Below are 24,032 nucleotides of genomic sequence, written 5' to 3'. Positions count from 1 at the left end.
CTGCCCTCCGGCCCTTCTTGTAGATGGGCGTCACGTTTGCTAGCTGCCAGTCAACTGGGACCTCCCCCGATAGCCAGGACTGCTGATAAATGATGGAAAGTGGCTTGGCCAGCTCCTCCGCCAGTTCTCTCAGTATCCTCGGGTGGATCCCATCCGGCCCCACTGACTTGCACACATCCAAGTGCCGTAGCAGGTCGCCAACCATTTCTTCATGGATAGTGAGGGCCACATTCTGCTCCCCATCCCCTTCCACCAGCTCAGGGTACTGGGTATCCAGAGAACGACCGATATTGCCGCTAAAGACTGAGGCAAGGAAGGCATTAAGCACCTCCGCCTTTTCCTCATCTTTTGTAACAAGGTTTCCCCCGCATCCGGTAAAGGAAGTCCATTTTGCATTGATGGATTTAGCTACATATATGGTAAAATATCCTAATTATCTGGGATGTAGACGAGAACCTTATGAGCAGCAGATGTAAAAAGGAAGATATCGCTCAAGGCCAACGGGTGAGGGAAGGATGAACAACTCATTAGGGAAGGATGAACAACTTGTTGGCAGGAAACAAGGCAAAGACAAGCAAAAAAGGCCTACACTGTCCAACAGAAGGTCAAAGTCCACAAAGGTCAAGAGAGCTTAACCTGCTCTTCCTCGTTGCCTTCATCCTGAAAGACCCCTGCCCACGACCACCAGGCTACATTGCGCAGGCGCAGCCGGAAGGAACTAAGGGCAGGCAGTATAGAAATGAGTACTTGGAAGAGGTCCGCCTTTTTGGGGAAATCAATGAATATGTATGAGAGCTCATGTAATATGTAACAGTATTCGTGTATAAAATTGTGAGAGACGAGCGGGCAGGCGCGCACCTTTTTCAGGGAAGCCATTCCCAGTGTGTCCGGTGCACCGCAATAAAGCGTACCTACTTTACAACCTTATGGTTGTGGAGTCTTTTCCGCGCGTCGGTTAGGGCTGTGCTTAGGGGAGAGAGAAAGCTCGGGCTCCCTTTGTAAGTGGAGCTGTGAAATGGCAGCTAAAGGAATTTGTGGACGATGAAAAGCCTTCTGTTGTGAGCACTGTTAACCGCCATCTAACAGTCACTCGCCTGAGGCGATCGGCTCTGGGGCAGATGTATTCCACAGTGGAGTGGGGATCACAGTGTGCAGCCATCAAAGTAGCTGAGGGAACCACCAGAAGCCGGCAGCCCTCACGAGGGCAGCTAATGAGGCTTTGCTGGAGCCAGGAGTGCCCCCCTAAGTCACACAAAGGCAGCCCCTGAGGACTGTGGCTCCTCGCCTAAGGCTTGCTGGGCAGCACTTGACGGATGGGCATGAGGAGAAGCTAAAGAACATCATTGAGGGAAAGAAAAAGAGCATCATCACCAGCCTGGGAAGGGAGCCGCAGCCAGGGCAGGGGTCTGGCCCTGTGTCCGCGGTGGCGGGCTCTAGAGCCCAGGCCCTAGGGAACAGCCTGCTGGGGTCCCCGTGCGTGGCGTCCCTGGCTGCCTCCTGCCCTGGTGCCTCAGTGACTGCAGCGCTTCACCTGCCTGCTGGCCTTGGCTGCAGATGAGCAGCTCTGGGGGACCTCTGTCCTGCAGCCCCAGCAGCATGAAGTGCCGGAGCTGGTGGTTGCCCCACACCTCTGCCCGAGTACTGAACCCTCTGGCAGATGCCTTCCCCAGCTGCTGCACCTCCCCAGCAAGGGCCAGGTGCAGCACTGCTACCACTCCAGCCCCTGCGGCCACTCCAGCCCAGTACAGGCACCTGTGTGGTGCTTAGCTGCCAGCCGGGTTAAAGGATCGATGGGCCGAGTTCAATCTCGTGCCGCTATACAAGGCTAAGTGCTGGCTCCTGCTCTTGGTTCACAGCAACCTAATGCAGCCGCCTAGGCCTGGGGAAGAGTGGCTGGAAGTGTGCCCAGCAGAAAAGGACGTGGGAATGCTGGTTGATGGCTGGCTGAACGTGAGCCAGCAGCGTGCCCAGGTGTCTCATCCTGGACGGCATGAGAACTAGCGTGGCCAGCAGGACTAGGCGGTGAGATCAGAGCACATGATGACACTAGTCACCCCAGGACTCTGAAAATGTGCCATTTCCAGTTCCAAAGCCAAAGTCACAGGTGTTTTCTAATGTCTCCCTATGGGCAGGATTTTTGGATGTGCTCTAAATTGTGCTCGCTCTCTCTGTCTATTGGATGTGTGACCACGTTTTCAGAAGGACGGAAAATGCAATGTAGAGGCTTTTTTGCAAAGCACTTCCTGGCACTGAAAGAGATTTCAGCGTGAGGGAAAGGATGTAAATGTGATATGCCAAAAACTGCAGAAAGTGGGAGAGAGCATCTGTGCCTCACACACTCAGCGGTGTGGCCAGGGTAGTATTATCACAGGAAGGATTAATGATTAGCAAGAGATCACAAAAGAATTGGTAAGTTTTGATACCAACAAAAGAAGTTAGCCGTGATGGCAACACTTGGCAGGATACTAGGGTGTCATCGCCACATCTGCCTCCAAGCTGAAGGCTGACAGTGTTATTTACTCCTATGTGGCACTAGAGAACTTTCTAGATTGCTCAGTAGCAACCAGAAGGCACCCTTGTGTGGAGATCACGTTCCTCACAATCCAAACAACTCAAATTACAGAAGTTTCTCTGCAGACCCTGCAGACAGGGGCTTCTCCCTGTTCTAAAAGCTGTGGGGTCAGGGTAGAACAAGCAGGGAAAGTGGCCCAGAAGGTGTCCATGTCCACACTTTCCCAAAGTATATTCACCTTTTCAGACAATGAAGTGCTGTTAGAGCTCCTCCTTTTTGCCCTTATCAGTGGTCGCTCAGGAGGTTTCTGCTTCTTAGGTGCACAGCCAAAGTTCCAAGGGGCCACTTGGGCCTTCTCAAGGATTAGCAGTTTGCAGGCTGACTGGCAGTTGTGTCTGCCAGTGTTTTAGCAGACCTTTGCTGTCAGAATGTCTCCCAGGATTGCCAGGTCACATCCATGGCTGCTCTGGCCACTGAGTGGGAGAGGCAAGGCTCTGGTGTGCCCATGAAGACAAAGGGAGGTCCTTCAGGCACACTGGCGCTCTGGGACACGCCACAGAGCCACAGGGTGGTCCCAAGAGGGTGTGAGGGCACACAGGTGACGCGCGGAAAAGACTCCACAACCATAGGGTTGTAAAGTAGGTACACTTTATTGCGGTGCACCAGGCGCACTGGGAATGGCTTCCCTGAAAAAGTGCACACCTGCCCGCTCGTCTCTCACAATTTTATACACGAATACTGTTACATATTACACGAGCTCTCATACATATTCATTGATTTCCCCAAAAGGCAGACCTCTTCCAAGTACTCATTTCCATACTCCCCGCCCTTAGCTCCTCCCGGTTGCACCTGCGCAGCGTAGCCTGGTGGTCGTGGGCAGAGGTCTTTCAGGTTGAAGGCAGTGAGGAAGAGCAGGTTAAACTCTCTTTACCTTTCTGGACCTGGACCTGCTGCTGGACAGCATGTAGAAGTTTTTTGTTTATCTTTGCTTTCTTTCCTGCCAACAAGTTGTTCGTCCTTCCCTCACCCGTTGGCCTTGAGCGATATCTTCCTTTTTACATCTGCTGCTCATAAGGTTCTCATCTACATCCTTATAATTAGGATATTTTACCATATATGTAGCTAAATACTAATTTGGATAAGTTTTAGTATCTTCCCCATCTCACAGCGGCCTTGTGGCATCTGAGAGGAGTCAGGTGCCTGGGCCTCACGCCCTCCGCCCTGGAGACAGCGTCCCCCTTTTGTCCTGGGTGACATCACAGCAGAGCCCTTTTTGACTCACCCCTGGGACAGCTACAACTACCCAGCACCAGCAGGGCAGCCCCACAGTGTCCACGAGGATTACAATGGGACAGTGCACGAGTCGTGCGGCTCCTTGCCAAAGGGGCACTGACGATTTTGCCCTGGCGGGGCTGCTATTACTTGTCCCCGAGATCCTGAATGCTGAGAAGGATAGCAGATCTGCTGCATATTCTACGTGGGAGACCCATGTGCTTCAGAGGGGTAAGTACGCAGGCACTGCTGGGCCCGTCCAGCCTGGCCCCAGGCTCCAGGCTCACCAGCAGGCTGGAGTCGGGGCTCCACCAGGGACGGGTGCCACAGCATGGCACTGCCATGCCACTGCCACAACTGAGGAAGCCAAGCGAGCGAGGGTCCCCAGCGGGCTGGACGGGACCAAAGTCAGCGAGTGCACCCTGTTCTGCAGCAGGAGCCCGTTTCCCTGGAACATCAGCAGAGGGGTACAGCCGGCGGGGGGCATGCCGGTTCCTGAAGGGCAGGGCAGCTGTGAGCCAGGAGCCAGCCCCAGCACAGCCTCCCCTGGCAGCAGGGGAGGCTCCCAGCGGGAGAGAGTGGAGGGGACCCAGCTCTTGCTGTGGGGACAGGCAGCAGAAGGCTGCTCACCCGGCAGGAGTGCTGCAGGACAGGGACCTTTCCTGCTCTGCTGCCAGCGGCAACCTTGAGGAAAGGGGGCATCAGTGCTCCGACCCAGGGCTTGCAGTCGGCAGGGCGGTGGGCACAGGGCTCAAGAGAGGGCATGGCTCTTCCCTCTGCCTCCTGCCCCGCCTACAGCTCTGTCCATTCTTTTTTAATCAGATGATGCTTCTGCTGCCTCCGTCATGTCTCCGGAGCCCAAGGACGTGGAAGCCTGTGACTACTTCTGGGCTGTTCTCACTGGCACCAAAATGGTAACTGCAGACTTTGTCAGTGCGTGAGGCTCAGCCTGCTTCTCCCAGCTGGGGGCTGCCGTGTTTGCTGCCCACACACAGGCTTTTGGAGGGCTGCTGGCTGTGCTGAGCTGCTGCCCTCCTGGCCCCTTGTGCCATCACTGCACCCCTGTGGTGCAGTGGCCCTGCTGGCCATGTCGCCGCCCTCTCACCCTCCCTATTTGTCTCTCTGCTCCCTGACTGTCAGGAAGAGGACTGGAAGCTGAAGTTTCTGGCCTCGATCCGCACCATCTGCAGCACCAGGATGGAGAGGACATACATGTACCTGCCCAGCGACGACCTGGGAGTGGAGAAGAAGGTGAGGGGATACCCAGTGGGGCGGGGAGGGGGGAAGGGTGAGCTGTCCGGGCACCAGCCCAGCAGTCAGAACAGCACAGGGGTTTCTGCACACAGGGGAGGGTGGGACGGGCCTCTGTGGGCACAGAGCAGCCTGGCCTGTGCCCCCCTTAACCCCCCGGGTCTTGACGCCAATGCTGGTATAGTGCCAGCAACGCTCTGCCTGCCCTGCAGATCAGTGCCAGCCCCTGGCAGCTTCCCGTGTCCCATCCTGACCATGTTGTCTCTCTCCAGATGCAACTGCCTAAGTCTCCCTTCGACCACCTGCGCACTGTGATGCTCCTGGGCTGGCAAGCTGCGTATGCCATCACTGAAAGGAGGTACCTGCCCCATACCCTGGCTTGGCCAGGGCCTCTCCACAGCATGGGCCTGACAGCAGCGGGCTTCCCCCACCCGGGCAGGACTTTGGTGCTCTGTCTTAGGGCCTCAGCTCTCCCCTGCACCAGATAGGAGGGCAGAGGGTGCCATGCCAGCAGAGCCAGCCGGCAGTGCCGGCAGGGGCTCTCCATTGTCTCCCTTCCCAGCTTTTTTCCCTGAAGGGAGAGAGGCAGGAGCTGGAAAGGGCTTTGTGCACTGCATGCCATGACTGCCCTCTATCCCTGGCTCAGCAGCACGGGAGAGGGAGAAGATGCCTCCACACAAGCCTTGCCCACCCAGTACGGGTCCCACCTGGTGACCCCAGGCCCTGACATCTACGGTCACCTTCCCAGGGCATCTGGGCACTGCTCCTAGTGCCAGCCTCCAATGGGCACCTTCTCTCCTCTCCTTGCAGCAAAGAGAACCTAGCACTGCTGTCACAGCACCTCGGCCCCTGCATCAACGCCATTGGCTCTCTTGCTTCAGAGACGGAGAGGGGCAAGTTGGATGCTTCACTTTATGCTGAGGTAAGCAGCGAGTGAGCTACAGAGAGCCTGCTGCCAGTCAGTTCCTGCGCACTTTTTCCTAGTTAGCTTTGGCTGCTGAAAGACCACGGGAGAAACAGAAAGACAACGGAGATCCTGAGACACCACTGGGCAGGTTGCTGGCACCACTGGGCAGCTGAGGCCTGCCTCAGGCAGCAGGCATTCAAGCCAGCTTCCCATGAGGAAGGACCAACAAAAAAGCACCACCCGCTCTGTCTTCCTTACAGATTCTGAAATCTCTGGACAGCGTGCTGGAAGTGCTGGTGTGTACTTCATCGGACTACACTGCCGCTACGCTGGAGATCATCTTGCGGGTCTGTCCCCAAGGCCGCGACGGGCTATACCCCCTTTCCAGGCTCTTCTCTTGTTCAGGAGAAGCCTGGGCACGCTGTGTAAACCCTGCCCGGCGCTTGGCAGAGCTGCCGCTACGGGAGCTGCCACTGCATCCCAAGGCAAACCAGCAGCTTTTCTCTTCTCAGGCCCTGCTGCCCCTCACAAGATCCGAGAAAGTGGCAAAGCGTCGGTATGCCGTGGGGAGGATTGCCAGTCTGAGCGAGGCCCTGATCCCCACTTCTCTGATGCAGGTAAGGAGCTGGTGGTTCAGGCAACCTCTAAGCACTCCCTCACCCCTTCCTGCTGTCTCAAGTGCACTAGCTCAGCCAAGCTGCCACTGTCCATCCTCTCAACCCCAGGACTCGTTCACAAACAGAGTGGGCACGGTCAGCGTTCGCACCTTCCAGACGAAGCCTGTGCCACTCCTGGGGCAGCTGATGGGGTGCCTCACCCTGTGCTGTGCCGAGGAGGACGAGAACATCAGCTGTGGGTCTGCAGAGGCTCTTCACGCCATCCACAGGATCGTGATGGTGCGACAGAGTAAGAGAGGCTGGGGTGGGCTAGCACCTTCCAGACACGAGGGCCCAGTCAAGACCAGGCATGGTGATACGCCGCTTTGTCCGCCCTCCCCAGCTAGAGGAAAGAGCAGCACATTCCTCCAAGGGTGGAGCAGGGGAGCAGCTGTGCTGCACCAACCCTAGGGGGCTCCCCCAGCCCCTATTGGAGCAGCAGGATGTCCCCTGGGGCAGTGGCTTAGTGGCACTCCTGAGAACCAGTGGACTGGAGAGCCTGTAGCAGTAGCAGCATCGTGGGGCTTCTCTCCTGCTTCAGAGCAGAAAGCCGGACCAAACTCTCTGGCCTTTCTGCAGACTGCGAGGCGGTTTGCCCTCCTCCCCCTTGCAACAGAAGACCCATTTCCTCCCTGGCATGTCTCCTGTCCCCACCCCCTACCCTCCACCCAACACAGAGTGCCCCTCTTTGACAGACACAGCGCCCTGCCACAATCAGAGCTCTGCTTGGTGTTCTCAGCTGTCTTCTCCAAGCAGCAGCTTCTGCATCATTCCTACCACTCACCCACTCTCTGTTTGCCTTGCTGCCCAGGCCACCTGATGACACCTACCTATCCGTATCTCTTTCTGGAGCGGGAATGCCCAAGCACCTTCCTGCCCAAGGACGCTGCTAGCGAACCGACGGTAATGAGCCCCTCCCTTCCTGGGATTCTTGGCTGTGAGGTTGACAGGAGACCTGGATGAACCAGTGCCCCAAGAACTGCGGGCAGGAGGCAGGGTCCGTCACAGCCTCCCAGCAAGCCGGCTGCAGGGTCCCACCATATCTCAGCAGGGAGCAGCCAAAGGCTAATGTCAGTGGCCAGCATCAGCACTGCAGGTCCAGCTGTCCTGGCCACCCACAAGGCCTGGCTGCCTACACACCGCCAAGTGTGCCCTGACCCTGACCTCCACCACCTGCCTTCACCCTGCGGGGCAGTTCCCTCTCCGCAGCCACTGAGGCTACAGTCATCCCAGCCCAGGCCGGCCCTTGCAAGCCCACGCCAGCTCTTGCTCCTGCCTGTGCTGGGGGCACAGTGCCAGCACTGCCCTGGCTCTCTCTCCAGAGCTGCCCTCGCTGCTCAGCTGCAGCCCGCCACCAAGGCAGGCTGTGTGACATGTCTTCCCTCTCGCAGGTATTTGGCAGCTTCCTCTTCCCTGTTGAGAGGACGGACTTCATCCTCACCATCTTGGAGGGCATGACACACCCCAGGGTCTCTGACACAAAGGTGGTTGCCCGCGTGTTGGATATGATCACAGACTCACAGATGGAGGAGGTTAGCAGTTTGCAGACAGATTGCCCTGTGCTGTTGCCCTCTCGGGGGCCGTTCTCCCTGGCCCGGGTCCACGGCTTGGGAGTCCCCGACAGCCATTCGGGCTGGCAAAGAGCCACAGGAGGGAAGCATTTGCTGGTGGCAGCTGGGGCCATGGCTGTGCTCCGCTCCATTCTCCCTCATCTCTCCTCCAGGTGCCACGGGTCATGCAGATCATCCATGACCACCTGGCGTCGGTCAGCAAGGAATCACTCCTGGACATCCTGAAGAGGACCCTTTTCCAGATCACCTCCTTGCACCCTGAGCACGCGGTCCAGGGCCTGCTGGAGGTCTTCCCGTGGTGCGATAGGTACAGGGCCCACCCACCCACCTCTGGCACAGCTCAGGACCCTCAGGGCCGGCACAGGCCAAGGGGCAGTGGCTGGGGTGGCCCCATCGACAGCATGCTTTGTCTCTGCAGGGTTGCCACGGCCATGTGGCAGACGATGGTCTCCGAGCCCTGCGTTGCAGAGGACGTGCTGAGAAAGCTGCTGATGCAATACATAGGGCCTGGGCACGATGGCTTTGGCCCACACCACAACTGTGTCCGTTCCTGGGCTGTGAGTTCCTGGACCAGGCCTCGCTCACCCCCAGTGGGGCTGCACTCCCCTCCCCATCCCCTCCTCCCCTCTTCCTCTGTCCCCAAACGCCAGCCTTCCCTGGGGCTCCCCAGTCAGGGGGGCTGGGAGCCAGAGCCCAGCAGGGCCACATGCACTGCTGGGGCCCCACTGCGCACAGGCACGCAGCCCACCCCTGCCCTGCCGCTCTCTGTCCTCCTCCCTCCCCGCCTGCTCCTGCCTTGCTGGGCAGCCCCGGGCAGGGCAGCTGCCTGGCCCAAGCAGGCTGCAAGGTTTGGCCCAGGGAGCTGAGGACAGCTGGCAAGACCCCCGGGGCCTGCTGGGCCCTTTGCTCTGGACACGAAAAGCTGGCTTGCCCATGCCACAAAGCAGAGACGAACCCAGGGAGCCGCTGGGGCTGGGCCCCAGGCCAGGCAGCCAGGCAGCGGGCTCTGGCCCGGTGCCTCCATCAGCTCAGAGCGACGCCCCACCCCCACCTCCCTCACCCCCCAACCCGCAAGCTCTGGCAGTGCTGCAGGGACACCTGTGCACTGAGAGCTGCACCTGACTGTTTTCTGCAGGTAACCAGTGCCATGAACAAGATCTTCCAGCTGCCCTCCAGCAAAAACATTGCGCACTCACTTTTCCACAAGCTCTACATTGCCGTGCTCTTCCAGATCTCCTTCATCCATGAGTGCACACTGCAGGACTTCAGCAGGAGCAGCAGTCAGATGGGGGAGTGCATGTGGCCTCCAGGCATCTTTCTCAGGTGCTCCATCCCCTCTGCCAGGTCTGTGCCCCAGGCCGGAGCCAGCGCTGGGGCGCCACATGTGACGCGCATTGTGCTCTGCATGCAGGACTGCGGTGATGACCATGAGAGCTCTTTTCCAACACGTGGGGGGTGCCACTTTGGTTGAAGACATCCAGACGCAGGGTGGCTGGGACACGCTTTTAAGACATGAGACCTTCCACACAGGTGTTGCTGTGCTGACTAGGTGATTGCCTCATCAGTTGTCCTTGTCTCCCCTGGCACTCTTCCCCCAGAGGTGGAGGGCCCCACGTGATCCCCTTCCTCGTGGCTGGTGAGGTGTCCCCAGGGGTCCGAGGGACAGCGTTGACCCTCAGTGCTGGTGACTGAGGGATCTCAGGAGAGACCGGCAGGGGAAGTAGCCTCTTTGATCTTTAAGGTCCCTTCCAACCTGAGCCATTCTACGATTCATTCTATGATTTCCATGCTGCTGCCTCTGAGAGCTCCTTGGTGAAGGGCTGCTCTTGCCCAGTGCAAGAGGAGGACTCGCAGGACCTGTCACCTTCCAATGCACTCCTTCCTCGGGGACCAGTGGTGCAGGAGAGTGCTGGGGCTGGCTCTGCAGGCAATGCCACAGCCTGCACTGGAGCTGTGTGGCAGAGCAGCCGGAAGGGTGGCCAGAGAGTGCGGGAAGGCTCAGTGGCCTGGGGATCCAAAGTGGTCAGGAAATGGCATCTGTTGGAAGGCCACAACTTGTGTGTAGGCAGGGCATCCCTCAGTGAATCGAGCACATCTGTGCTCGTCACCCTCCATGTTTGCAAAGGCAAGGTATGTGGTGAAGGGCGGGCGGCCTCTCCTCAAGTGGATGGCACCAGCTGCTGAAGCAGAGTGCAGAAATGCAAGCCTTGCCCTGGTCTGGCCCATGGGATAACAGCTAGCGCTGAAAGCACAGTCCCAAGGAGGTTTGTTTGCCCAGCTTGGTACTACCAATGCGTTCTTCCCCTGGCCAGGGCTCTGCGAAGCAAAGCACCGCTCTTCGGTGCCTCGGCGTTTGAAGAGGCAGTCATATGTCTCCGCCAGAGACAGAAGCACAAGGAGATCACCGCCATGGCTGTCTTCATGGAGGTAGGGCCTAGCAGCAAGCGGTGCCTCTCCAAGGTGCCTTGAAACTCTGGGCTCTCTGGCAGATTCAGCGTGCTGCCAGGAGTCCTGCCGGCTGGGCCAGGCTCTCACTGGGCTGCTGGGTGTCTTTCAGTTGCTGGACTGCGTAGACTTTGAGCAGCTTGTCAATGCCTGCATCCCAGACATTCTTCATTCACACCTGCACAGTCAGTCCTCGGTGCTGCGTGGGATGGCGGTTACAAGCCTCGTCACGCTGTCTACGAGACCCAAGATGGTGAGTGGGGGCATCTGGGCCAAGTGGCGGCATCCGCCTGGGGCTGGGCTGCAGGTGCTGTTGCCCGCAGAGGCTTGCTTGGACTTTGCCAAGAATCGGGAGGGGCGGTAGTGGCTCCACTGCTCTCACTGCCTTCTTCATCAGCCCCTGAGCGCTTCTGGGCAGCCCCTGCCTGGACTGTGCAGCACGAGGAGAGCGGCACCAGTGTCCGCTCAAAGGCACCTCCTGCTGTGCCAGAAAGAGGTCAATGCCAGGCCCCAGGCCAGCCAGCGCAGGGCTGCCTCAGCTGCAGGAGCACTCTACCCAGAGCAGTCATCCTGCTGAGGTTGGGAAGATGAGGCCCCGCACGGGGCCAGGCTGACACAAGTGGCTACTTCTGCAACCCAAGGCAGCAGCCTTCTGTCTGAAGGGGCCTCAGCACGCTCCTGGAGACAGACCTCTGCTCTGGGCTGTGCCTGCTGTAAGCAAAGGGCTTCTGCCAGGATGGTCTTCGGTGTTTCTGAAACAGAACTGCTGTGTTTCATGTAGGCAGTAACTCTGCAAGACCTGCTGCCAGAGGTCGTGCAGCAACTGCAGGATGCCAACAGCGACATCAGTATGAAGGCCGTGACTGTCCTCCGCAACACTCTGCGCCTAGCAGATGGGCAAGTGGCTGGCCCCATCGCTCTGCAGCTGCCTGACAGGCTCCTGCCCCTCTTTGAAAACGTAAGTCTGGTGGGCAAGCAGGAGGTTTGGCTAGCGTGGCCACGGGGCACGTGAATGTGGCCTGGGGGTGGTGCGTCCCTCTCCGCGTGTCTCACTGGCCTGCGAATTCTTCGCCCACCACGATCCCTGGGCACGTGCTGGAAACGTTTTGCTTGGTGCTTCTTGGGCTCTCCTGCTGGGGCAGCCCCTCCCTGTGCAGAGCCCTGCAGATGTGTGCTCCACAATGGCAACTTCTCCTCGGCCCCTTGCTGCCCATGGCCGCTTCTCCCCTTGCCATGTGTCCCCTTGCCAGCCCCAGGGTGGACCATCTGCAACCCACTGCCTTGCCCTTCCTGTGTCTTGAGCCATTTTGCACTGCCCACACACTTGGCCTACCTGCCACAGCTCACTGCAGAGTAAGAGCCAGGAGCGTGTGTCTCCCTGTCTGCCACACCGACCCCTTGCTCACTGTGAGCTCGGAAGAGCCTGGACTGAGGTCCTCCCTTGTTCTGTCTCACCAGGAGTGCAGCTGCATGAGAGAGCTCTCCATCCTTCTCTGCAAGGATGCCATGGAGGTTGCAGAGGGCACCCATAAGATGGAGATGAAGAAGCAAGTGCAGAGCACCATCCTCCCCCTCTTCTTCCACCTGCATGACCAGGACCAGCGTGTGGCTGAGGTGGGGACACTAAGCTGAGCATTCACTTGAGGGGGCAACACCCCTCAGGAGGGCCTGAGCATTAGGGGCATGGGCTGTTAGCAAGGCTCCCTCTGAATGTGCCTCACCTCAGGGCCAAAGCTCCCGAATCCAAAAGAAAGGTGCAGAGCCCCTCTGTGCCTGCACCAGGCCCACCACAGCCATTTTGCCCCTACTACACCTCCGCCTGCACAGAGGGCCAGAGTGGAGGGGCCTCTCCCTGCCCCACATCCAGCCCCGCATGCAGCCCTCCACAGAAAAGCCCACTGGGAGGCTTCCTGCAGCCCCAGAGCTGTCATGGGCCAAGAAGGTGGGCACGGACATTTTCCAGACCTGCCCTGCCTGCTCCCAGCTGTGCTCAGCAGTGCTGCGTAGCCACAGATACCTAGGCACTAGAGTTTTCACGGGCATGCCAGCTGTGCCTGCAGGTGTCTGAGGCCAGTGGTGAGGTGCCCAACAGTTGTCGACCCCATGTTATGCACAGGGACCCGCCAGATGCCTAGGCTGAATGCTCCTTTGCTCTCTTGGGCATGAGCACCCTGGAGCCGCCAGCGTGCTCACTGCAGAAACCCTGGCCTGCAGGCTGCCCTGGGCCACGCAGAAGGGTGCAGCCCCTGCCAGGGGTTGCAGGAGCCAGCATGGCTGCCAGCCTGGGAAGGGAGCCGCAGCCAGGGCAGGGGTCTGGCCCTGTGTCCGCGGTGGCGGGCTCTGGAGCCCAGGCCCTAGGGAACAGCCTGCTGGGGTCCCCGTGCGTGGCGTCCCTGGCTGCCTCCTGCCCTGGTGCCTCAGTGACTGCAGCGCTTCACCTGCCTGCTGGCCTTGGCTGCAGATGAGCAGCTCTGGGGGACTTCTGTCCTGCAGCCCCAGCAGCATGAAGTGCCAGAGCTGGTGGTTGCCCCACACCTCTGCCCGAGCACTGAACCCTCTGGCAGATGCCTTCCCCAGCTGCTGCACCTCCCCAGCAAGGGCCAGAAAAGCCCCCAAGCCTCGCCAAGGTGCAGGACAACCAGGGCCTGTCCAATGCGCAGTGGTTTCATCTCCCACTCTCTGCTGCTCTGCAGGCCTCTCGGGAAGCCCTCCTTGGTGCTGCCAAGCTCCTGAAGTGGAAGCAGCTCAGGAACCTGCTGAAGACAGCGCAGCCACAGAGGATTGGCAAGTGCCTGGTAAGGACAACTGCCCGAGGGCTCCCAAAACCTGGCCCAGACAAGGCCTGCCAGCCCTGGCCCAGGGTGCAGGGTGGCTACCCTTGCCTCTAGCCACTGCATCAGGCTATCCCAGCAGGGGAAGCCAGTCCCACGTACAGGGCTGGCCTGGCCAAGGGGCAAGGCTGCACCAGCCCCATCCACATGTACTATTCTCTTCCAGCTGGTGGGGCACAGCAGCAGAGTGGATGACTACCTGTGCCAGAGCCTGCCATACCTGTGGAGCCCCCAGGAGCCCCTGCAAGAGGCGGCCATCAGGTTCATTGGTGAGTCACAACCCCATGGGCCCTCTGTGCCCCACAGCAGCTTGGCCGCAGCCCCAGCTGCTGCTGAATCAGCCACGTGGCTGCAGAGCACTGCCAGCTCAGAGTGGGCCTGGAGTGCCTGTGGGGGCTCCCTGCTGCCCTCGGCCACCCCCTGCCCATGCAGTGGTTGCTGGTGGGAAGCTTAGCGAGTGCCTCGCAGCCTCCTTGGGTGGTGTCACACTTGGGCACACATGGCCAAGCCGGCAGGGATGTTGAGGGGGGGACTGTGTCTGGGGCGAGCTGGCCAGCGGGATCTGTGATGGGCCGTGTGTACCTAGGGCTTGCCGGGCAGCACTTGGTGGATGGGCGCAAGGAGAAGCTAGAGAACATCATCGAGGGTGAGTGAGGGCAGTGGGGTATCAGCACGAACTGTCTGGGAGGAGAAAAGACCCTGGGCAGTGAGCTGCGACCCCTGCCCCAGCTGAGGAGGTGGGGTGGGCTTGGCAGGAGGGGTTCCTGGGCGTGCTTCCCAGTGATGCAGGCTCTGAGCTGCCCTCTGTTCCTTTCCATGTCAGCCCTGAGAAGCATGGAGGGCTACAGCAGCCCTTCGGTCTCCTCCCTGGTGACTGAAACCATCCTGGTCCTGAGAACTTCCTCCACATTCAGCCTGCAAGCACTACGTTACCGGCTCCGGAGGGTGTGGGAGAGGAGGCCCCGTGTCCCGAGAGCTGGCTGGCTATGCTGCTGCAGCTGTGCTCAGTGCTGAGCCCAGCTCCAGCCCTCGGGCCCCGCCGAGTAACCTCTCTGCTGGACTTTCCCCAAAGAAACAGCCCTCTTTCTTCACTGCTTGAACGTGTCATTTTTTTGTGTGAAAACTGAATGGTTAGAAAACTCCACGGCACCAAGCTGCTCTGCTAGGCTGTGAAACCAAGAGGAAGGAAAGCTTTTGCTTCCCTGGCCACAGCGTGTTAGAGCAACCCACCGCCTTTGCCTTCCTGGGCGTCGGGCCATTTTGCTAGGAACAGCGCGATTTTAGAGTGAGCCTGATGGTACGGAACTGATAGATTACATGGCCAGCCCTGAGACTAACTGACAACCTACTCATGTCCTCTGGATGAACTTTGCTCATTATAATCTCACTACAGTGCCAAAATACACCTCCATCCCCAAGGCTACCCGCCTCCAAGGTGCAACTACCTCTCACTGAGCACACGCTCTGAATTTCCCTGAGCAAAAACAAAAGCCAGGAAAATGTATACCAGTCACAACAAAGGCGCATATGACTTGAGTCGCTCACTACCTAAAAGCAGGAACATAGTAAAAAAAGGGCTCAAGAGAGGAAAATGTTGGGGAAGACACCACCACAGACAAGTAGGGAGGACGTCGCTGACTCCTGGCATCAGCCGAAGGCTGCCGTGCTGAACCTCTCTTCCCCCCTACAGGGATGCCTACAGGGTGAGGTCTGAACCCTCAGTTACAGCGAGTGCTTCCCTGGGAAACCTAACATTCTCTATAGAGTTGTTCCACAAGTTAACGTATATGTAGCTGGTTGTGTTAGTCATATTCTTGGTATTTGCACGTGCTTTGCAGACAGAGTCTTCATCAGCGGCAATCCAAAAGAACCTGTGCTCGTGTTGCTCCAATAAACTACACCAGTCATTTACTAGACTGAAAGTGTATTACACGATATGTGCATCCATGATCACGATCATTTAGTCTATTGAATACAACTGGATTTATAGTTCCAAACAGGGCATCGCTCAGAATCCAAACCCAGCCACCCCCAGCCCCTCTGATATCTGAGGACAAGTTGGAACGCAAGGGGGTTTAGGTCCTGCCAAACTTCCTTATCCTTTAACACAACATGCTTTACTAAACGTCCGCTACAGTGGAGCAAATTACTAATGTTCCGGCAGATTCTATCACCTCAGCGCTACAGGAGGTCACATCCTTATCAGCAGGGGTAGTTCAGAACCATGAGGGGTTAGACTGCATAGTAGCATCCCATGGAGCAGTAGGTACACGGCTGCGTTGGAGCTGCTTGCTTCTACGTAGGTGAAAATCAGGTGATCGCCAGTGATGCTGTTATCTCAAATCCTTCGTGCCCCATGCTGGCTGCCCAGTGGGCAGCTGAGCACCACACAGCTGCTCTCTCACTCCGTCCTTGCACCGGGAGTGGGGAGAGAGCTGGAGGGGCCAAAGTGAGCAAAGTCATGCATTGAGGTAGCGCCCAAAGAGAGCGGGCTGGCTTCTGCTGGGATGTCAGCCATTGCTGTGATGAGCACTGAGCCTGGGCCAGGGAAGGCGCTGCAGCTGACATGCGAGAAAACGGAGGGATCAGAAGTAGCCAGTGTGGGTTTCTGAAGGGCTGGTCCTGGGTCTTTGTGCCTAAAGGCAGGACTCCGCAGAACCACCAGCAGGGGACAGGTATCAAGTCAGGGATTACTTGAACAAACTCAGCCACCATAAACAGAAATGGAGGTGGGTGCTCTGACCAGCTCCCCAAACACAAGTAGCGGTATGCCATGACACCCCAGGATCGCAACCCTATGGTTGTGGAGTCTTTTCTGCGCATGAGTTTGGCGAGCCAGGCAGGAGGACTCTGTTCGGCTGCAGGATCGACTGTGGAGCAGACCTCCTAGGCGCGCCCCGAGCCCCTTTTTCTCTCTCAGAGGAGCTCCTCTCCCAGCCACTCACTGCAGGGATACAGGAAGTTCCTGTGGTTGCGGGCAAACGGTACACCTTAATTAAGGTAAGCCAATTGGCCGGGGAGGTCGATAAGCCACATAGAGATGTCTAGCGTGCAACACGAACCCTGAAGGCGTCCTGGGAGGTGGCCGGTAGAGTGGCCAAACGGAGGTGGCCGATAGAGCGGCCAAAAGGGGTTTTGAGTAGAAGCTGCCATACCCTGGTTCTAGGAACCACAAGGAACATCCTGAAGATCATAGAAGAGACGGGAGGAGGGTAGGCGAGCTTTAATGGTAACTGGCATAATGTTTGCAGCTGCTGGGGAATAATTCTAATTGGAATAATAACTGTATGTTGTTGTATATGTAAAGGCCCGGGCATTTTTGTTAAGGTGTTCTTTTAAACATATGTTAATATGTGAATATGTAAATATAATATAAGAACTGCCATTGAGGTGTATGCCTAAGGGAACGAAATTTGCCCAGGCATATTATCTGCTCGTCGGGTTTAAATGTCCTCAGTGTAATTGTCTACAGGCAGTTAATTTACAGTGGTCTGATTTTACTTGTGTATCTCTATATATTGTGGATTTTGGAGGGATTGGGATTGACTAGTAAAGAGCTCCTAGGAAAATGGTGCAATATTAACTGCTATAGATTAGAATGGGAAAAGGTCAAAGCAAAGAAATCCCGCGGAAAAGCCCCCTAGAATGTATACTAACACATTGGAGGGATATAATGGGAAGAGGGGGGACAGAGAGTAAAAGAACTGTTATCAAATATTGTAATCAGTGGTGGCCACTTTATAAACTAGAGGATGGAGAGGAGTGGCCCCACGATGGAACTATTAATCATAACACCGTATTACGGTCAATATGTCCTTTATTACAGTCAATAAAGTCCTTTGAGGAGAGAAGGAAAATAAGATGAAATGTAGTATACAGATATGTTGTTTCAGCATCTTAGAGAGAAAAGGAGCGGAGTTAATTGGCCCTTGACTGAGCCTTTGGTGTTGGCATTAGAAAAGTACAGGCTGGAGAAAGATAAAGGAAGTGATAAAAGGGTTGTTGAAGGTGTTAAAGGTGTTTAAAGTTGAATGAGCAGGGAAAGAGGATGTAGGAATTTTAGAAGCTCTGTCTCAGCCCCAGGCTGAGATCTCAAAATCACAGGTGTTAGCCCTCTGGGGCAAAGGGATCATGATGGGTCCCAGAGAGAGTTGTTATGGAAACAGAAAAGCAGTTAACTCTTAAAACAACCTGAGTTCATGTGCAAGCTCAGATTGCCAATGGGACCGCTCAGGGAACTGTTGACAATTGCATTCCCCTGACCGACCCCACTGCGACCCTAATCATCCCGAAAATTATGAAGTTAAGTTAATACTCGAATCTGTTTGAATTGGGAATTGAGAATATGCTTCCAACAAGGTCCAAAAGAAACCCCTATGGAATTTTTGGACCAACTTTGAAATGTAATGGAAAAAAAAATAAATGAAAAATATTCGGACCCAGATCTCTCGGATTCAGAGAACAAACTGACTAGCCTTTTCCTAGGGTAATCAGCCCCTGATTTTGGCAGAAATAACGGGGACCTGGGGAATCTACCCTAACGGATCCTCCACTGGTTATAATGAAGATAGGGGAGAAACGGAAGTGAACTTTCTTATTGGTATGGGGGCAACATATTCAGTTCTAAATCAAGCATTAATGGCTTTAGGGAATGATTATGTTAGGGTAAAAGGTGCAACCGATCGACCTGAAAAGGCTTATTTTTGTCAACCTTTGAAGTACAAGTTAGGGAAACAATGGGGCATACACAGATTTTTATATATGCCTAACTCCCCAAGGGCACTCTTAGGTAGAGATTTATTAGAGCAATTAGGAGCAGTAATAAAATTTGAAAAAGGGGAGATTACTCTGGAGGTAAAGGATCAACAATATATACGGGTAATGAGTTTAGCCCTAGTCAACCTGCCAATGGAAGGACAAGTTAATGAAGAAGTCGTAAACCAGGTATACCCAGGCGTATGGGCTACTGATGAACCTGGGAGAGCTAAAAATGCCCCACGTGTTGAGATTCGGCTCAAGGAGGGAAAGCAGCCAGTGAGGATCGAGCAGTACGCTCTAAAGCAGGAAGATAGGGAAGGAATTCGACCAATAATAAAAGTGTAAGTAGGATTGTTGAGGGAATGTGAATCCAATTTTAATACCCCTATATTACCTGTCCACAAGCCGGATGAGTCATATAGGGTGGTCCAGGATCTACGGGCAATAAATAACTGTATTAACACCAGAACTAGCCTGGTTTACAGTTTTTGACTTAAAGGATGCCTTCTTTTGCCTCCCTCTCCATGAAGCCAGCCAGAAAAGATTTGCATTTGAATGGGAAAACCCCAAGAGTGGGCGTAGGACCCAACTCACCTGGACGGTGTTACTCCAAGGCTTCAAGAATAGCCCCACAATAGTTGGAAATCGGTTAGCGAAAGATCTTGAATCCTGGGAGGCCCCACCAGGAGAAGGGAAATTGCTGCAATATGTTGATGATATTCTGACTGCTACTAGAACAAGGAACACCTGCCTGACTTGGGCGGTGAATCTGCCAGACTTTCTCGGACTCCAAGGGTACAGGGTATCTAAGAAAAAGGCCCGAGTAGTACAAGAACAGGTAACCTATTTGGGATATGAAATCAGTGCTGGGGAAAGGACCTTGAGACAGGCTCGAAAAGAGGCAATATTCCAAACTCCAAGACCACAAACAGTGAAGGAACTATGGACCTTTTTGGGTATGAGCGGGTGGTGCCATCTATGGATTTAGAATTACGGACTGCTTGTTAAACCCCTGTATGCACTCACGACTACTGAACAGAAATGCCTTCAATGGAACAAGGAAGCAATACAAGCTTTCAAGCTACTGAAGAAGGCCCTGACGTCAGCTCCAACTTTGGGACTCCCAGATGTGAGTACGCCATTTTACCTTTTTTCCCACGAGAAGCAGGGGATTGCCCTGGGAATATTAGCACAAGACCTGGGCCCATACCGTAGGGCAGTTGCTTATTTCTCCAAACGATTGGACACAACTGCAAAGGGATGGTCTGGATGTTTGTGAGCGGTTGCGGCCATAGTACTAAACATCCAGGAGGCCGAAAAATTTACCTTGGGCCAGAAAATAACCGTGTTAGCATCCCATACGGTATCTGCAGTACTGGAAGCAGAAGGTGGACATTAGCTCTCCCCACAAAGAGTTTTGAAATATCAGGCTACAGTGGTGGAACAGGATGATGTGGAAATTGTAGTCACCAACATTGTCAATCCAGCTTCTTTTCTCAGTGGGAACACAAGGGACCCAGTGCATCACAACTGTCTGGAAACCATCAAAGCAGTATATTCGTGCCGTCCAGATCTGAAAGACAATCCTATGGAAGACACAGAAAACTGGTTCACTTATGGGAGCAGCTAAGTCGTAAGTGGCAAACGACACAATGGTTATGCAGCTACCACTTGTAAAGAGGCAGTAGAATCCGGGCCTTTACCTGCGAACACCCCTGCACAAAAGGTGGAAATAATTGATCTGACCCGAGCCTTGGAATTGGCCCAAGACAAAATCAAAAACATCTATACAGACTCAAAATATGCCTTTGGGGTTGTACATGCGTATTGAGTGATCTGGAAGGAGAGGGGATTACTGAATTTACATGGCAAAAATATCAAGCATGCAAAAGTAATCTTGAAGTTGTTGGAAGCACTTCAACTCCCTGAGAAAGTGGCAATCGTGCACATCAGAGCACACCAAAAAGCAAACTCAGAATTGGAAAAAGGAAATGAGCTGGCAGATGTAGTGGGTTTACGTGGCAAGGTTTTGGTAGCAGGGAGCCATAGGGGTGGTTTCTGTGAGAAAGATCTAGAAGCTGCCCCATGTTTGGGAAGGGCCCCATTGTTTTCCAGATCCGAGCCAATAAGTGATGTTGTTTTGCGCCTCTGTGAGAGCATATTTAAGACAGGGAAAAAACGCTGCGCCACACAGCAGCCGGGAGAGTCAAGGGAGTGAGAGAACAGCCTTGCACGTGCCAAGGTCAGTGTAGAGGGAGGGGGAGAGGTGCTCCAGGCGCCGGAGCAGAAGTCCCCTGCGGCCTGTGGTGAGGAGCATGGTGAAGCAGGATGTCCCCCTGCAGCCCATGGAGTACCACGGTGGAGCAGGGTTCCACGCTGCAGCCCGTGGAGGAGACCACGGTGGAGCAGGTGGCCCTGCACCGACGGAGGCTGCCGCCTGTGGAAGACCCCTGCCGGAGCAGATTCCAGGCCGGACCTGTAGCCCGTGGAGAGGAGCCCACGCAGGAGCAGGTGACCCAGCAGGAGCTGCTGCCTGTAGGGGAGCCAGGTTGGAGCAGTTTTCTCCTGAGGGATGGACCCCGTGGTACGGACCCATATCTGGAGCAGTTCTGAAAGAGCTGCTGCCTGTGGGAAGCCCACGCCGGATCAGTTCATCAAGGACTGCATCCCGTGGGTGGGACCCCACAGCACAGGGGACGAGAGTGACCGAGAAGGAGCGGCAGAGAAGAAGTGCTGTAGACTGACCATAACCCCCATTCCCCCGTTCCCCTGTGCCGCTCGGGGGGAGGAGGTGGAAGAGGGTGGATGGGGGGGAAGGTGCTTTTGGTTTGCTTTTTCCTTTGTTTTCTCACTTCTCTCGCTTGTTAGTAATAGGCAATAAATCTTACTATCTCCTTATGCCGAGTCTGTTTTGCCCGTTACAATAATTACTGCGTGATTTTCTCGTCCTTATCTCAATCCTTGAGCCATTTTCACATGTTTTCTCCCCATTCCTCTTTGAGGAGGGGGAGTGAGAGAGCGGCTGTGGTGGAGCTCGGCTGCCCACTCGAGCTGAACCACGACAGCAGACAGAGAGGCAAAACATGCAGCCAAAAGGGAGGTAAAAACAGAAGGGGCCCTGATCCCCAGTGGGCAAATCTCCCTAGAAGGTAAGCCCAAATATACCAAGGAAGATCAGAAATTAATTACTGATCTAGCAGGTTCCTATAACGAGGAAGGGTGGGCTCTTACCCCAAGGGAAAATGATTATTCCCTCTTATATGATATGGCCCTTGATAAGAGAGGAACATAGAAAGAGGCACTGGGGGACTGAAGCCTTATATAAACATTGGATCAGAGAAATTGTAGCAAGGAACCACTGCGAGACAACTGACTCAGCAGTGTGACCTTTGCCTCCAGACTAATCCCCAAAATACTCCAAAACTAGGGATAGGCCAAATTGGAAAAGGTAACGGGCCTGGACAACAATGGCAGATTGAGTTTTTGGAACTCCCAAGAAAAGGGGGGTACCGATACATGCTGGTATTAACTGACACCTTTTCAGGTTGGCCAGAGGCGTTTCCTACCAGAACAGCCAAGGCTAGGGAGGTGGTAAGAATACTAATACAGGAAATAATACCACGTTTTGGGGTACCAGCTACTATATCCTCTGACAGGGGACCGCCTTTTATTTCAAGAATAGTGCAACAAATCAGCCGCCATCTAGGTATAGATTGACAACTTCATACCCCATATCGCCCTCAGTCAAGTGGCCAGGTAGAAAAGACGAACCACTTGATCAAACAACAGACTGTAAAGTTGGGACAGGAAGCGAATCTGGCCTGGCCTCAGTCTCTTCCTTTGGCTCTCTTATGCATACGAACAAGGCCAAGAGCAAAGGAGGGACTGAGCCCTTTTGAAATCCTGTATGGACAACCCTATGGAATACAGAAGGGGATGTCCGCACAAGCAGGAGACAAAATTATGACATCCTATATGGTGGCATTAGGGAAACAATTAGACAAAATTGGAAAATATGTAGCTGGAACCCGGAGTAGCATTTTGGATAGACCTATACACAATGTACAACCTGGAGATTATACATCTATGTATGTAAAGTCTCTTGCAGAAATAAACTTTGGAACCCCAGTGGGAAGGACCCTTTCAGGTGCTGCTTACATCATACACCGCAGTAAAAATTAAAGAACAACCTGCTTGGATTCACCACATGAGAATCAAGAAGTCAACGCAAGGTCCATGGACACTTGAAACGATGGGACCCAATAAGTTGAAATTGAAAAGGCAACACGTATGGACTTTGGACATTGCTTGTAACTATTGTATCAGCTCAAGCATGGAAGGAAAACTCGAATGTAAACATACCTGAAAGAGTCGCCCGATCTTTAAATTTATCTGACTGTTGGATATGTACTGCACTTCCGAGGGGCAATATGGAAATCCCGCTATATGGGATACCCTCCAGAAATTGGAACAATGCATTATATAGACTAATCAGACGTGGTCCGCTCAATGTTGGGGAGTGGAAAGGGTAAATTATACCCTCCCTGAGGGACCGAAATTTGCTTTACAAGCACGGGAAACGTTACTGTTAAAAGTCGGTGTATGGGGGTCAATGATGGCAGTGAACAAAAGATCTTGCGTGATCTGGGGCTTAGTTTTGGTCGGGAACCTGACTGTTCAAAACCGGGAAATGCAGGGGGATATAATCTAGCCAATTTAAGGTCATTTTGTAATATTACTATCCAAGTAGCATACGACCCTGATAAGGAGTCTGGAGTGGATGGATCTTTGGAAAGTGGGTGAAAATTAGGTATAGGGTATTGGTGGCTATGTGGTGATGGGAGGGCAAGGAAGAATTTACCACCTAATTGGAAGTGTTATATATGGAGTGGTAATTCATGTCAAGAAAATGGTTGATATTAATAAAGAAGGGGAAGATTTGGGAGGGTGGCCATGGGGGTTGGAAAGCCCCACACTAGACACTAACACCACCCTAACACTAGACTCTTCTCGATGAGGCCATCAGGAATGTAAAAGAGTTTAGAGGGAACAGAGAAGGGTGATTCAGGAGACTGCATGCAGTCTCGGGTTTCTTGTTCTCCAGCCATTGAGGCATGGAAGTTTCTGGGTGTTTACTGTTACTGTTATTTGCAAAGTTGTTTGACCAATGAAAAGTTGTTTTGAAAAGAACTGCTGTGGAGAGAAGGGTATAGGAGGGGAGCCTGCCCTCAAGATAAAAAAAAAAAAAAAAAAAAAAGGAAGGCAACACGATGTGACGAAGTTATGTCATCAATAAAGAAGCAGAAAGAAGGAATGAAAAGGAGCAGGTTGGCAGAATGGAGACCAGGACGAGAACAGGCACTTTTCTCAGCCGTTCTTCTTGCCATCTCAGGAGTCGGGAGCACTTGGAACAGTCCTTCCCACTCACGTTGCAGCTTCGATTCTTTCCACATTTGCATCAAAACACAGTCTCCTGCTCCGAATGGATGGATCAGGACTTCCAACGCCTCCAACATTACATGCTGTCGCAGTAGGAGATATCCGTGTGCTGACTCTAAGGAACGGGATGGGGCACAGAGTGGAGTGGAGACACCACGGACAGGCTCTGTGACGAGAGGGGGACCTGATGCTCTTGTGCGCACTGTGACCGATAAGCTGCATGATCGCTACCCTGAGCTAATGGCCTGTCATGTTTTTGAGAAAGCGTTGTACTCTAGTGAGAGAACTGGTGTTTCTCTAGAAGCAGCAATCCCCATGCTTTTGCTTCAGCTTTGAATATTGAAAGAACAATATGATCAAGCAAGTAACCGAAACTTTTTCAGCTGGAAG

The 24,032-nt window shown here is 54.4% G+C and overlaps 1 protein-coding gene across 1 annotated transcript; it reads left to right on the top strand.

Annotated features, from left to right (window-relative positions):
- Positions 1-3,546: 3,546 nt before the first annotated feature.
- Positions 3,547-11,915, top strand: LOC311429291 (maestro heat-like repeat-containing protein family member 7; the record flags this gene model as incomplete). Its single annotated transcript, XM_084540382.1, has 18 exons — positions 3,547-4,015; positions 4,607-4,698; positions 4,925-5,035; positions 5,308-5,393; positions 5,846-5,957; positions 6,203-6,289; positions 6,455-6,559; positions 6,668-6,848; positions 7,410-7,501; positions 7,990-8,130; positions 8,322-8,476; positions 8,588-8,726; positions 9,305-9,492; positions 9,581-9,718; positions 10,482-10,596; positions 10,727-10,867; positions 11,396-11,572; positions 11,865-11,915. Exons 1-18 carry the CDS (start codon positions 3,859-3,861, stop codon positions 11,913-11,915), a joined length of 2,268 nt encoding a protein of 755 aa, XP_084396508.1. The 5' UTR covers positions 3,547-3,858.
- Between the last annotated feature and the right edge of the window lie 12,117 nt (positions 11,916-24,032).

The sequence above is a fragment of the Aythya ferina genome (assembly GCF_964211825.1).
Source record: "Aythya ferina genome assembly, contig: HAP1_SCAFFOLD_546, whole genome shotgun sequence".
NCBI classification, from domain to species: Eukaryota; Metazoa; Chordata; class Aves; order Anseriformes; family Anatidae; genus Aythya; species Aythya ferina.
Note: the sequence above shows the minus strand (reverse complement) of the source record. Positions and strands in the feature narration are given on the sequence as shown.